Source organism: Rosa rugosa, chromosome 7 (genome assembly GCF_958449725.1).
Source record: "Rosa rugosa chromosome 7, drRosRugo1.1, whole genome shotgun sequence".
NCBI lineage: Eukaryota > Viridiplantae > Streptophyta > Magnoliopsida > Rosales > Rosaceae > Rosa > Rosa rugosa.
The window spans coordinates 3,502,494-3,518,418 of record NC_084826.1 but is presented as its reverse complement, the minus strand read 5'-3'; the positions used below and the strand labels follow the sequence as shown (position 1 = coordinate 3,518,418).

The following is a 15,925-nucleotide window of genomic DNA, read 5'->3' as shown; positions in this document are numbered from 1 at the left end:
GATGCCCCTTCTTAGTTTCAGTGGTAGCGCTACAACTTCCTTGAAATGTTGTCATGTGTCATGTTTATCACTCTAACCCAAGTGCCATAATGGGAAGATATAAATTTTTATTATGGTTTTTTAGACAACTTATCCACTAAACAATCATATAATTAACACTCTCGTTTTTTTTTTTACAATGCACATATAATTATATTATTATAACAAGTGACCCAGATAATATCAGACTTAATTTGATGCCATTCATTGTAAAATCTCATTGTGCTGATGCACCTAATACTTAATAATTTTAAGGGTAAAGCCATCCATTCTATCATAAAACAGCATAAGAAACTATGATGTACAACATTGGAGATTGAAGAATCTTAGACGCTGCCACCACTCCAGCTGGCTGCAGTGGCAGAGCCAAGATTTTATATTAAGTGTAATTTTTTTTTCATTTTATTGCTAATATACAAATAAAAAGTTTACAATAAACAATCGAGAAAGGAAAAAATATTATATCTCTCCCTTTAACAAAAAAAAAAAAATACTGTATCTTTAACTATACTTTTTCTTTGCATCAACTTTGCAAATTAAGTCAATTAATAAATATCTAGGAATCAAAAGTTAAAGAGAGTGTAAAATAGAAAATACAGCCTAAAAAGGAAATCAACTATTAAGAACGTGAATGATGAACACATCTACTTATTTCTGGCATTAATTATCAAACTTTTTCTTTTGGAAGAAATTTAATGAGAGAATAATTACATAAGCCTAATAAGGAAAATACGGAATAAGAAAATACTGAGTTCAGAGAAAACCCAAATGAGTGAATGACATAATAGAGGAAACGTTTAACCCAGGTAGATATAGTCAGAGTCACAGTCATCGTGAATCAGATTTATGAGGGTGAATCTAAATCTTGGCCGGTTTGACTCAAATGTGTTCTGGTAAGAATGATTTTGGATATGGTTTAAGGCATTTCTTTCGTAAGTCCATGCTAATAAGGAAGCCGGTCTCTGTTTTGGTGCAGTTTGGCGTCGACAAGTGGTGTCCTTGTTCTTGCCTCTTTCTTCCCAACATCCTAGTTGGCACACCTGGCCTCTTGCCAAGTGGAAATTACAGTCTGTGAAATGACAACTTTACCCTTTCACACAACGGAGCATTTCTCTAGTTTTGGTGAGTGATGTTCTCCTGGTCAGAAAGAAGATGATTTCGTAAAACACATGGTGTTAGTATAACGATCATATAATTAACCGTGTTATCTTGTTTCTATTTCTGATGCACATATCTTTTATGATGAGTGATCAATTTAATATTGGACTTAATTTGATGTCACATTTTTGTGTCAGTGGGTATGTTACAAATTTATTGAAATATTGTCACTTGTCATGTTTAATACTCTAATCAAGTGGCATAATTAGAATAGAAAATTTTATTATGGTTGACATGTGACAGCCTTTTAATGAAGTTGTTAAATATCCACTAAAATATCGTATATTTAACAATTTCGTTTTTATTTCTTTTTCCAATGCACATATCTTTATGGCGAGTGATCAATTTTATATCGGATTTAATCTAACTCTCTTTCTTTGTTTCAACGGGTACGTTACGACTTCACTAATATGTCTTCATGTGTCATGTTAATGCTCTAACCAAGTGGTATACTGAGAAGATAGAAAATTTTATAATGGCTTTTTGACATGACACGTAACAACCTTTTAATGAAGTCGTACATATCCACTAAACGATCATATAATTAACAACCTAGTTCTTATTTCTTTTCCAATGCACATATCTTTATCACGAGTGATCAATTTTATATCGGATTTAATTTGATGCCCCTTCTTGGTTCTGGGGATAACACTACGACTTCAATAAATGTTGTCATGTGTCATGTTTACCACTCTAACCCAAGTGGCATAATGAGAAGATAAAAGTTTTTATTATGGTTCTTTACATGACAACTTTTTAATGAAATTGTAACATATCCACTAAACGATCATATAATAAACACTCTCATTTTCTTTTTTTGACGTGCACATATATTTATGACGATTGATCAATGTAATACCGAACTTAATTTGATGCCCTTCTTTGTAAAATCTCATTATGCTGATGCACCTAATACCTAACAATTTTGAGGGTAAACAAAACAGAACAGCCATCCATTCTATTGTAAAACATTAGAAGAAACTATGAAGTACAACATTGGAGATCGAAGAATAATTCTTACATGGATCTTAGACGCTACCGCCACTCCGGTTGGCTACTGTGGCAGAGCCAAGATTTTATATTAGGACGTGCCTTAAATGTCTTTAAAATTGCTAATATATAAATAAAAATTTTACAATAAATAATAGAGAGAAGAAAAAATATTGTATGTCTTAACTATACTTTTTCTTTGCATTAACTATTAAAATTAGTTAATTAATAAATATCTAGGAATCAAAAGTCAAAAAAGTGTAAAAGTAGAAAATGCAGCCCAAAAAGGAAATCAACTATTAAGAATGTGAATGAAAAGGTGTTCATCTACCTATTTCTAGTATTAATTATCAAATATTTTTTTTTGGAAGTAATTTGATGAGAGTTCCTAATAAATAGAGTATTATTATACTTATTTCAGGAAAAGAAATACATAAGAGGAATAATTAGATAAAAATAATAAATATTAAATGTAGAAGTATCACAAAATCATTAAAGAAGGATTTTTTTTTTTTTTTTTAAATTAGGTGGGGCACAATACCCTCTTGGTCTCAGTCTTTATCTGGCTGCCTCCTTAGACGCTTTTGCTATGGGATAGAGATTACAAATTCATTGAGGAAACATGGTTTTTAAAATGAGATCATAAATGTTTCATCAATTACATCTTGTCACTTTGTTTACTGTTGCAACGGAGTCCAAAAAATGACGTATTGAAATCCTCACTTCAAACATATTGTTTGATTCATCAACTACCTCAGTACCTCGGTACCTCTTGCAATTTCATTAAAATTTTGTCACGCGTCTTGTTTATTACTCTAACCAAGTGGCATAATGAGAAGATAAAATTTTTTGTCATGATTCTTTAATATGACACGTAACAACCTTTTAATGAAATCGTAACGTATCCACTATATTAAGATCTAAAATTTTAGATATCTTTTTTATAGATCAATAAAGTGAGCCTATAATTTACTTATTTCCATCATTCTAATAACCAGAAAACGATCCAAGTCCAAAAATACATAAATTAGAGCAACAAATATATCGCTCTCTTCCCTTGGCGGTAAACAATGCCCGAGGGTTTCGTCTACAGCACCTTGAGGTCTTTGAAGGAATCTAACCTAACACTTTACACTAGTTAAATACTACTATTAACTTTGAAAATACGGTCGGCCAAAGTAGGTGGTTCTCCTACTAAACAAAAGCAAGTAATGCAACGAAGAAAAGAAGGCTATGCTATTTAGCAAAGTTGTGACATCAGTACAGTTGCTGGTGCTTCAAGGATGACTGTACAAGCATGGACAAAAATCAGCAATATGCACTGGGACCGGGTTTTGAAGTTGCAACATACCCTGGCCCTTCATGTCCAGCATGTCTCGCAGGTTGATTCTAGGTTTAATAAGGGCCATAACGGCCAGGGAAGAAGGTGAAATCCATGGATGAATAAGGGTTCGGAAGATTATGTACACCAAAATGAGGATCAACTTCATCTATGGTACCAAAACGAGGATTAACTTCAGCTAAGTTGGCAGCTATATAACCAAACTGCCCATGCTGTCCATGAATTTCACTCACCAAAGATGAAGATCTATCAACTTCACTAGAGTTGGCAGCCATATCACCAAACTGCCCAAGCTGTCCGTAATTTCCATATGCCAAAGATGAAGATCTATCAACTTCACTAGAGTTGGCAGCCATATCACCAACCTGCCCATGCTGTCCATAATTTCCATAAGCCAAAGATGATGATGGTCTTGACTGCAGAAGCACAGGGGTGAAAGTTGGTGATTTATAGGGATTAGGGGCTGCTTCAGCTGTCCGATGGAATTTACTTTTCTGCTGTTGTCCTTGTTGAACCGCAGGGGAACAAGTGCTGCTACTACGTTTCTTCCCTTGACTCTGCTCTTGCTGTCTAGTGACAGAGGCAAGATGTTTCGCTGAACTTCTCCAAATCTCCTTTAGTTTTTCCAGCTCACCTATTTGTACTGCAATTTCCCTGGACGGGTATTCAGACTCGAGGTTGTATTCTTTGATGCATCGAAGCACAGTTCCAAAAGCAGCTATTTTGCTGTCTAAAAACTCAACCTGTGAACGAAAGTAAGCCTTTATTATTGTACATCCATTTGCATCGAGGATGGAACTAGATTTCAACTATAGAGGAGAAGCAGCTATTCAGGCAATAAATAAAAATAAAAACAGAAGCAGATACTGGATCTCAAAGAAGAGTTGAGATACCTTTTCATCAACTGATTTCTTTCTTTTCAAAGTTTCTGACCAACTCTTCATTGCATCCTTCACATAGTCTTTTAAGACTCGTACTGGAGTGAACTTGTCACGTAACTTGAACTTAAAGACAAATCCAAGAGCCTGAAAGAGTTGCTTCCTTTCCACTAGTGTCTGAATAAAGACAGCTGCATGTATATAAATAAAATTATAAGGATTTCATCTGACAGATCCAAAGAAGTTCAAAAGGAGAATTGTAGGCCACACTTAAACAGGTTATGATTAGCAAGTGCATTATTACCAAAAGAATCATATTTAAGATAAAAAGGGAAGAAATTAGAGCACAACCATAGTTATAAAAGAAAAAGCGAAACACTGTTGATGCATAAAAGGAAAAGCGCAACACAGGTGATGCAAGAAGATGATTTTGATAGACTCTCATCTCCTACCTAGGAGAGAAGAACCAATGTGGACAAACTAGATATCATACTAATGACATTTGTGTGGAAACTTACTGACAGCCAACTAGAGACATCAGACATCTTGGTGATATAAGAACTATATTAAGATGAAGAAGGCTCAAACATTTCAAAAAAGTATATTGAATCCATTTGCAAGACGTTTTTTTGAAGCTCAGTTTGCTGAAAGTCTCAAGAGAAAGAAGTAGAAAGGGGCACCGGAAAGGGCTAACACTAATATGGGCGATCAACTGATTGAGTGAATACTAGCGCATCTGCTAGCACTCCACAAAATGTTTGAACCACACATAAAACATCAACTCAAACCATATAAGAAATCCCAACAGAACACATATGTAAACAATCTCTTACTGACTCAGTGACTCGACTTCATATACATATCCACAATACCTTACCCAGTATCATGAAGTTCATCTTAGGTTTCTAATTCATTAGTCAAGCCATTTTCTAATATCCAACCATTAGCTCCTGAAGGCAGTGTATAACCCACTCAAAGTTAGCTATCACCCAATTACCAGAGATACAAGAATGGCATCTAGGACACTCGAGTTTACAAACTCCTAGAGTGAAAACATTGTGCATTGCAGAAAGCAGAAATAACATAATAAGATATAAATGAATATAATGGTCAGTGTAATGCAAACACAACGCTATAATAGTAAATTTCTGAGATGCTTACCAAGGATCTTATCCAGAAAACCATGCATCTGACATGATTCTACAGCTTCTTTATATTGAGAAAGCTTCTCAAGAAACTTTACAATCTCATCTCCATTTAGTGTAGGAAGCAATCCATATGCAACAATAAATAGCAAAAACCCCACAATCTCCAAAAGATGTTCCAAATGTTCAGTATCAGCTCTAATTTTTGCTTTCCATTGGAGTCCTAGCTTTTTGGCGTCTTCTTTTACTTGAGATCCAACTTGTGGTGAGACTCTCATTAGCATCTTTAATAGAGAAATATTACACGACATGACACGCTTTTTCAGACTACCTTCTGCGCTTGTCCAGTATTTTCCAAGAGAATTTTGCATCATCTTCAACACAAGTTTTTCTGGGTCCGATGCCGATTGAACAGCAGCCACTATTTCATTCTGTATTGTATCTTCATTCCAATTCAAAGTCTCATTTATACACCCCTGTGAATCCCTTGCATCTGTGGTGGCATTTGTTTGAGGATTAGGAGAAGAAATAGTTGCTGCATTGTTGGCCGTGGAAGATTCTGGTTCCTCAATTTTGACAGGGGAACAAATGTTGCGGCTTCCTATGCAATTTTAAGAAACAAATCAGTAGATAGGTTAGTTGGTGAATATTTGTGAGGTTAACAAATCAAAAAATCTGAAGCATTATGTGCCTGTTGTGCTTTCAATAGAGTGGTAGGTGCAGGTGGGGGTGGGAATAGCTATTAGCTTCAATATTCCCAAGAAAAACTAATGATAAAATAAGAGAATTCTTGTTTCACATATGTCAAAGAATCAGATGATATTAAGCGCAACTTGATGGTAAATACTGCTTAAACCACCAGTATCTGAGTATATGCAGAATTTGCAATAAGAAAATCTAGGATCGATTTGGTATCAAAAGAAGAGCCTATACGGCACCAATCTATCCACTGTGATGGCGATAAATGAGAGAATACATGCAACAAGAGATGACTCAAACAAGTTATAATATAAGGACAACAAAACTGTTTTAAATTTCTGCCAGCAAAATGGGAAAGTTTTTGTTACTGGAACAAATTAATTAATGGTGCTCTGAAAAAATGTAGCAAACTGGAAAAGATTACAAGGGCCTACCCCATCTCATAACATGTCAGAGGCACCCTTGCTAAATGCTGATATAGATGTTTATTTATTGAATTGACAGGGTAATAAACATAATATCTAAAAAATACGAGTCATCAAAAGTTGAGAGTTCAATCAAAAATCATGTTACAGGCTGTCGATTCAGAAAATGCATATTCAAAATAACCAGACTACCAGAGAGTGATATAAGAAACAATATTCAGATATAGATATGAATAAGAAAATTGAAAAGCATATGGAAAAGTAAGAAGAGCTTACCAGGTGCCGGAATACCAAGGGCCAGGCCTATTTGAGCTGCTTGTTCACCCCGCGAAACTTTAGAAAGAAGCCTTTTAAGCTCCTTCGCATCATAGATAGAAGTTAAGTCATAAGCAGCAACAATCCACAAAAATCCCAAAACCTCCAACTCATTGTCACTCGCCACTGTCATCTTGGCTTTCCAATTAGCAGCCAGTTTCGTTGCGTCCTCTTTCACTTGAGGATTCATTTGTGGAGAGATTCTCCTCAACTCCTCTAACAAAAGACAACAACTTCTTCTTCTAACTCTCAATTCAAAATCTAACTCCCTGTTGTCAGCATAAAACCCCTGCATTGCATCCAAAACCAACTTCCCCGGGTCTGAAGACTCTTTAAGAATCGCTGACAGTTCAGTACCCATGGAATCGATTCTCTTCAGATGCTCGTCCATGAACTGCTGCAATCCTCTTCCATCCCTAATGATCTCACCTCCCCGGGAACATTCTTGTACCGACTTCTGGAGGGAATGCAGATCCTCCTCCCATTCTAGTAACGATTTTTCAAGCGAATCCAAATGCTTTTCTTTGAACTGAACCTCATCGAGGAACTTGCTACGAATCAAATCAAGCTCCTCAACCTTCAATTCAACTTCCTTCTCTTTCGATTCCAACTTATCAACCCATCCTTCAAGCTCCCTCTCCTTCACTTCAATCTTACAGCACCACTCCTCCATTGATTTCTTCAGCAAACAGAACTCTTTCCCTTTCAAATCCACCACACCAATCATTTCCTCTTTCGATTTCTCAATCAATCTCAGCCTCTCCTCTTTCTCCTTCATTTCCCTATCACAATCCTCAACCCTCCTTTTCACCATCATCATCTCATCTTCCTTCAACTCAACTTCCTTCCTCTTCTCCTCAATCAACCCCCTAACACCACTCAATTTCTTCTCCTCCAAATCCCTAACCTCTCTCAACTCCCTCTCCTCCCTCTCAACCTCCTTCTTCTTCACCTCTATCTTCTTGTCCAGCCAACTCAACTTCCTAGACCTCTCTCTCACATGCTTCTCTATCTCCTCCACCTCCCTCTCCTTCTCCCTAATCAATCTCTCAACTTTATCATACCTCTCCTCCCTAACCCTAAGCTCCTCATCGTTCTCCACAATCAAAGCCCTCACAGACTCCAAATAACTCTCACCTTCCTCCACCTCCCTCCTCTTCCGCTCCACCACCTCCTCGATTTCCCCTAACTCCTTCTCCCTCCCCTTCACCTCCATCTTCAGCCTCTCCTCCTTCGCCTCCATCTCCGCCACCTCCTTCACGCGATCCCTCACCTCCTCGAACCGGGTCCGGAGCACCCTCCGGGTCGACTCGAAATGGTCCTCCAGCTCCTTCCACTCCACCGTAAACTTCAGAATCGACGAAGCTTGCGAACTCAACGACTCAAACGCCGTGCCTAGGCTCCTCTGTTTCGCCCCCGATATTTCTTCCAACTCCGCCGCCGTAGTCTCCATAGTGGTGACTGAGAGAGAGAGAGAGAGAGAGAGAGGAGAGAGAGCCTTGAATAAATGCGAAAAAGGAGGAGGTGGAGACGGCCAATCGGCGTGAGCGAAATTCTGTTACGTTTGGACGTTTGGCTTGCCATGTTGGGAAAGAAGACATCATTTCAGTCTCTGATGGGGAGGGCTTAGGTGGGGCCCACGCCGGCAAGCAGGTGGCCACGTGTCGAGCATCTGCATGTTTTGTCATTAGTGAGAACGATTAGGGCTTTGATTAGGTTGATACATGCATTATGTGTGTGTTTAAGAGATGATGATGAGATGCAAAGAAGTTGGTCTTCTTCTTTTTTTGATGACAAAGAAGTTGGTTGTGTAATAGTGTTTGTATGAAAGACGGTTTGTTTTTGTGTTAAATGTTGTGTCATGTGTGAAGATTAAAATTCCCGCGTGATTTATCGTACACGTGAAATTCAGTTATTGTAAATGTATTGAGTATGTATAAATTCGTAGTTTAATATGTCTTGTAAATAAAATGAATATAAGTATATTTACAATTAAATGTGTATTATACCTCTGTTCGGTCTGGTAAATCGTTGATTCGATGATTGATTAAGTTATTATGAAATATCTTATCGACTGCGTCATCTTCTTCATCTTGGTATCTGACAATTTCAAAAACATCGACTATAATCATTTTTGCTATGAGAAATACAACTTAACCAAGTAATTAGATAGACAATTTGAAGACTTGAGTGCACAACCCATTCATCTTGAGTCCTTTTTATTAGAATTTTTGCTTTTATAGATCGGTGGATGATTCTAGATTGATGGTTTTAAAAGCAAAAAAATGGATTATGCCGCAATTTTGAAAAACAGTGGGAAATCACGTGATTTGAGAAATAATATATACATGAACTAGTTTTCACACTGACTGACAAACCTATCACATCATTGATTTCAGTCAAACCTATCACATTGTGACCACACGTTGTAACTTTTAGAGACATTATTTTCTCTTCTCTCTTTTTTGGTCTAACCTACTAAAACATTAGTGGATGATTTGAGATTGACAATTTAAAAAACAAAAGAATGAACTACGCCACAGTTTTGAAAAAGAGTGAAAGATCATGTGGTTTGAGAAACAATATATAAATCACTTTCAGACATTTATTTCAGTCTTATTCAAATTTCCTTAATATTAGAAAGAAAAAAAAAAATTTAAAACACATGGGGCCATACATATAATTTAGAGATATTATTTTCTCAATATTCGTGGATGATTCGAGATTGACAATTTGACGTAATTTTGAAAAACAATGAAAAATGACATTAAAAAAATAAATAAATCGCTTTCACATGGGATTTCTATTAAATTTTGTCTTAAATTAAAAATAAAATAAAAAAATTCATGCCATGCTATACATAATTTATACAAAACTTTTCTTTTCATTTTTTGTTAAGGGCAAATTTGATTTTACCTCCCTGATCTTTACACCCTAAATCATTTGTGTCCCTCCACTTTTAATTTCATCATATATGCCCTTGTACTTACCAATTTCAATCAATCTTGTTTAAACCTTGGCTTTCTTGCTAACTATTGTGTGATGTATTTTGAAATCGTAGTCAATACGATATAATTTTACATGCCACATTAGTGAATCATCATCATACATGGGAACCCATTTGATCCACATTTCCAATTTACAAAATACTTGATAAAAAGCCTAATGGTTGGAAATGATTCATTAAATTGGAGAGCCACAACTTATTTAACGTGTAAAGATTATGGATGTAAAAAGAGATTAGCTCTTTTTTAAATACTTGAGAGAGAGAGAGAGAGAGAGAGAGAGAGAGAGAGAGAGAGAGAGAGAGAGAGAGAGAGAGAGAGAGAGAGAGAGAGAGAGAGGATGAGGGCTGTGCATTCTTAGCAGTGGCTCGACAAAATTGGCTAGTAAAGGTGTCTTACTTCCTCTCTTCGGCTTCTTGGTGGGCGACGACAACTTTCGATGACGTGGTCTTTGATTGTGGGGAATGGTATTCCTTCTTCTTTGGTATATGACGCTCTGTGGCGGGGTCGATAGTGATCTCTTGCCAGCTAGGCTGGCGCTTGTTCATCGGCTTGAGGAGGCTGCAGGCAGGGGCTCGGGGATCTCTAGTTGTCGAAATGATTGGTGGCTAGGGCATCCGGGTTGGGGATCGGGATATCCTAATCCTGGCGATTGGTGAGGGTGGACGCTGGAGTTGGTGGTTCCTGCTCTTTCTGCGTTGGATCGATTTTCCGGCATTCAAGCAGTTGACTGGACGTGGTTTTGTCACAGCGGCGGTGATGGGCTTGCTAGTGTCCTTTGATTCCAACTTATCAACCCATCCTTCAAGCTCCCTCTCCTTCACTTCAAGCTTACTCCACCACTCCTCCATTGATTTCTTCAGCAAACAGAACTCTTTCCCTTTCAAATCCGCCGCACGAATCATTTCCTCTTTTGATTTCTCAATCAAACTCAGCTTCTCCTTCATTTCCCTATCACAATCTTCAGCCCTCCTTTTCACCATCCTCATTTCATCTTCCTTCAACTCAACTCAACTTCCTTCCTCTTCTCCTCAATCAACCCCCTAGCACCACTCAATTTCTTCTCCTCCAAATCCCTAACCTCTCTCAACTCCCTCTCCTTCCTCTCAACTACCTTCTTCTCTATCTCTCCTCCAACTCCCTCCTCCTTCGCTCTACCACCTCCTCGATTCCGCCCAACTCCTCTCTCCCCTTCATCTCCATCTTCAGCTTCTCCTCCTTTGCCTCCATCTCCGCCACCTCCTTCACCGGACCCTTTAACTCCTCAAACCGAGTCTGGAGCACCCTTCGGGTCGACTTGAAACTGTCCTCGAGCTCCTTCCACTCCACAGTAAACTTCATAATCGAAGAAGCTTGGGAAAGAAGACGTCATTTCAGTTTCAGACAGGGGAGGTTAGGCCCACACCACCATGCAGATTGCCACGTGTCGAGCATCTGTGTGAGAAAGATTATGAGTGATTATAGCTTTGATGACAACTAAGATGGATTCATGCACATTATGTTGTTTTTAAGAGATGATGTGAAATGGTTAACCAAAAAAAAAAAAAAAGAGATGATGTGAAATGCAAAGAGATTGGTTGTGTAATAGTGTTTGTTAAGACGGTTAGTATTTTTTATGTATGAATATTAAAATTCCACGTGTAAGTTACGTACACGTGAAATTTTGTTACTGTATGTATATAAATTGGTAATTTGTTATGTCTTGTAAATAAGATAAATATAAGTATATTTAAAATTAGATGTGGTTTATACCTCTGCTCAGTCTGGTAAATCATTGATTTGATGATTGATTCAGCTATTCTGAGAAATCTTCTCGACTTCATCATCATTATCTTCTTCTTCGTCTTGGTATTCGGCAGTTTCAAAAACGTCGACTATTATCATTTTTGTTGTGAGAAATAAAATTAACCAAGAAATTACCTAGACAATGAGAATCGAAGACTTGGATACACAAATCGTTCGTCTTGAGTCCCTTTTTATAGGTCAGTCGATGATTCTAGATTGAGGTTTTGAAAGCAAAACAATGGATTATGCCGCAATTTTGAAAAACAGTGGGAGATCACGTGGTTTGAGAAATAATATATAAATCACTTTTCACACGTTGATTTTAGTCTTAATCATTTTTTTTCCAAAAAAAAAAAAATTAAAACATATCACCTTTTGACCATACGGTTTAATTTAGAGACATTATTTTCTCTTCTTTCTTTTTTGGTCCACTCTATTAAAACATTAGTGGATGATTCGAGATAAACAATTTTAAAATCAAAATAATGGACCATGTCGCAGTTTTGAAAAACAATGAAAGATCATTTAGTTTAAGAAACAATATATAAACCACTTCGATTCACACATTGATTTCTGTCTTAATTAATTTTCCTTAAAATTAGAAGAAGAAAAAATTAAAACATATCACATTGGGGCCATCCATGTAATTTAGAGACGTTATTTTCTCAATTTTTTTTCTCACTCTACTAAAACATTCGTGGATGATTTGGGATTGACAATTTGCCGTAATTTTAGAAAACAATGAAAAATGATATTTTTAAAAAAAATAAACCTCTTTCACATTGGATTTCAATTAAATTTTGTCTTAAATAAAAAAAAAAAAATCATTCCATTTGTCTTGATGTAAAGGCTCCCTTTTGTCTTGGCTTGGTGTGTTATGCTTTCTATTCAGACTTCTGCTTTGTAGCTCAGACTATGTCTTGGTAATGTTGTGAGCACACTTGATGGCAAGTGTTGCTTGTTGGCTTTTGATAGGATAGTTGTTGTGTTCCACTCCTATATTAGGATTGGAATTACATTTCACTCCTATATCATTAACATCCTCCCTTAAACTGACACTGGGAACAGAAGTTGTCAGCTTGGAATTGATCTCTTGAAAACGGGTAGTTGGGAGAGGTTTAGTGAAGATATCAGCGACTTAGAACTGAGACGGAATGTGATGGATTGAATCAGCTGATGAGTAAAAAATTCCTGAATATAATGATAATCCATATTTCTGTGTTTGGTTCAGAAATGAAAGACAGGATTGGTAGCTTGAGCTATGGCACTAATATTGTCATAATGAAATTGTGGGGGATGGTAAAGATAGATGTTAAGTTCCTTAAGAAGGGAGCAAAGCCAAACGGTGTCGGCAAGTGAGTATGCCAAAGCTTTGTATTCAACCTCAGTAGAGAATTGAGCAATGGCATGCTGCTTCTTGGCACTCTAAGAGATCAAGTTGGAGCCAAAGAAAATGCAATACTCAGTAGTGGATCGGCGATCAATGGAAAAACTGCCCCAATCAGCATCAGAGAAGATGTTGAGCTCAACGTCCCCTTTTAGGATATGAAGTCAGGAGTGCCTTTAAGCTATCGCATTATCCTTTTTACTGTAATGAGATGAGAGGCACGAGGATTTTGCATGAATTGACAGACTCGGTTCACAGAGTAGGCAATATTCGGACGTGTCCAAGTTAGGTATTGTTAGGCACTTGACTTGTAGGATGAAGGATCTTTGAGTGATTGACCATTTCTATTATCGGGGGTTGTTGTAGGAGCTGGAGAGGGAAAAGACTTTGCTTCAAGCATGAAGGTTTTGGAAAGAAAATCATGAGTGTATTTAGATTGGGAAAGTTAAAGGCCAAAACTTGTTTGGGATACTTCAATGCCAAGAAAGAATCGAAGAGGACCAAGATTTTTCATAGCAAATTGGGAGCTCAATTGATCGATAAGGGATTGGCAGTATTGCGGAGGGCTTCCTGTGTGGATGATATCATCCACATAAACAAGAAGGAAGGTGAGGGAGCTATCGAATTTGAAGAACAATGAGGAATCAGAGGTGGAAGCAACAAAGCGAGTGAGAGAAGAAGATGGTAAAGTTCCTCATACTAAGCTATTGGAGCTTGTTTAAGGCCATAAAGTGATTTGAGCAATTTGCACACGTGGTTAGGTTTGGAAGGGTCTTGAAAACCTGAATGTTGAACCATGTATTCCTCTTCATTGGACAACACTATACAAAATGAGTCTGATGGTTGCAGGCTTGGCAACATGATCGACTAAATGTCTCATGGAAGTCGATCCCGAGTTTTTGATGGAAGCATTTGGCGACTAGTCTAGCTTTGTATCGTTTAATGGATCCATCTTGCTTCTCTTTTATTTAAAACACCCATCTGTAACCAATGAGGTTGTATTGGGGTTGGTGAGGCACCAGAGTCCATGTCTTGGTTTTATGAAGGCTAGGGCTTATTTCATTATGCATAGCTTGAAGCCATTGAGGTTGTATTGCTGCCTGAGCATATGTATGAGGGATCGTGGGTGATTGCCATTTGGAGAGAAGGGCATAAGTGAATGGATGTTTGATTGTATAGGCCTTGGGCTTGAAAATATTATTTTTGGAACTTATTGTCATTGGATGGGTTTGAGGTATTGGATTAGCTCTCTTGACGGGTGGAGTGGGAGGGGGAAGTGGTGAAGATGATGATAGGAAGATCAATGGGTAATTCTGGTGATAGAGCGTCTGTAATCTGAACAGTTATTGAAGGTAGACCTGCGTAGTCTGGGTGCCCTTTTGAAGGGTCTGAAGGTGGTGGCCCTATTGAAGTACATGGGAGCGAGTGGTGGCCCCTAAACGTTGCTCAAGTGTAGGCCACAGAGAATGCGCTGTGGTGGTTCCAACTACAGCGTCAGAGAGGGTTGCTGTGAGCCAAATATTACAGATACAATATCTTTGAATCCTAGCTTATGTATGCTTGAAAATGAATTTCAGTGGAATTGGAGTGAAAGATATCAGGACATGGTTCTGTACTACTAGATATGCCAAACATGTGATATTGTTGTAGGATAGGAGTGAGTAATGATCTCCAGAGTACAAAATTACTAGTAGTAAGCTTAATGGGAACAAAAGAGGCAGTTTGTTGAGGTGTGATAGTGGGATTGAAAAGATGGGCAGTGACTTCTGGGGAAAGTTGAAAAACTGGTGGTGGGTGTGATGGTGTATTTGGTGGTGGTTGGGGTGGCGGGTGGTGGATTGGCTTGTGAATATGATGGTGTATCAGCCATAATATTGAAGAAGAATGAAAAAAGAAGTGTGCTGGCATGGTGTGAAAATTAATAGAAGAGAGTATTTGAAAGCAGGGGAGAGATATAATTTGTAAGGAAAAGGAAGATGATTTTGAAATAGATTGAAAGGTGAAATTTGACTTGAAACATAAGGAAATTTGATAGGTGAATAAACTGGAATAACTAAAAATAGCCGGATATCAGAGAGCCGTTAGGCAAGGGCTCTGATATCATGAAAGAAATCTATAACTTCCATTATGAAATGTAGAAAGATAGAAATTTTAATGTATAGGTCTGTATATTCATTCACTGTGTTGAATTATGAGACTTCACAATGGGTTTTAGTCTAATTCTAAAACCCTAGTATGAACTGAGATGCTGTACATATCATGAGTTTGTAGTGTGACTTACAACAGCACAAATGACATTTGTCTTGGTGTAGAAATTGACTGCTGCTGAAAATGCCATTGAGATTTTGGGTTTCTTAATGTTTATACATATGAATTTTACCGTATTTAGAAAAACAATAAAAAATGACATTTAAAAAAAAAAAACCGCTTTCACATTGGATTACAATTAAATTTTGTCTTAAATAAAAATTAAAAAAATTATGTCATGCCATACATAATTTATACACAACTCTTTTTTTTTTTTTTTTTTTTTTCATCAACGGCCAATTCACTAATGCAATGAGTAAAACACTAATTTATTTGACAAAAAATACAGCAGTCGGGTTATAGGCTCGTACTGTAGCCAAGTGCAGTATGTACACAGTGAAAATACCAGCCTCACTAGTCACTGTGAGCAGTGAGCAGTGAGCAGTGAGCAGTGAGCACTACTAGAGTACTAGTGCAGATTGAGAAAGAAGATTAATTTGACATCACAAT

The 15,925-nt window shown here is 37.3% G+C and overlaps 1 protein-coding gene across 1 annotated transcript; it reads right to left on the bottom strand.

Annotated features, from left to right (window-relative positions):
• Positions 1–3,100: 3,100 nt before the first annotated feature.
• Positions 3,101–8,562, bottom strand: LOC133722154 (uncharacterized). The gene is made up of 4 exons (XM_062148975.1): positions 6,953–8,562; positions 5,569–6,153; positions 4,423–4,598; positions 3,101–4,272 (listed from the first exon to the last, which is right to left on the bottom strand). Exons 1-4 carry the CDS (start codon positions 8,442–8,444, stop codon positions 3,583–3,585), a joined length of 2,943 nt encoding a protein of 980 aa, XP_062004959.1. The 5' UTR covers positions 8,445–8,562; the 3' UTR covers positions 3,101–3,582.
• Positions 8,563–15,925: the final 7,363 nt, after the last annotated feature.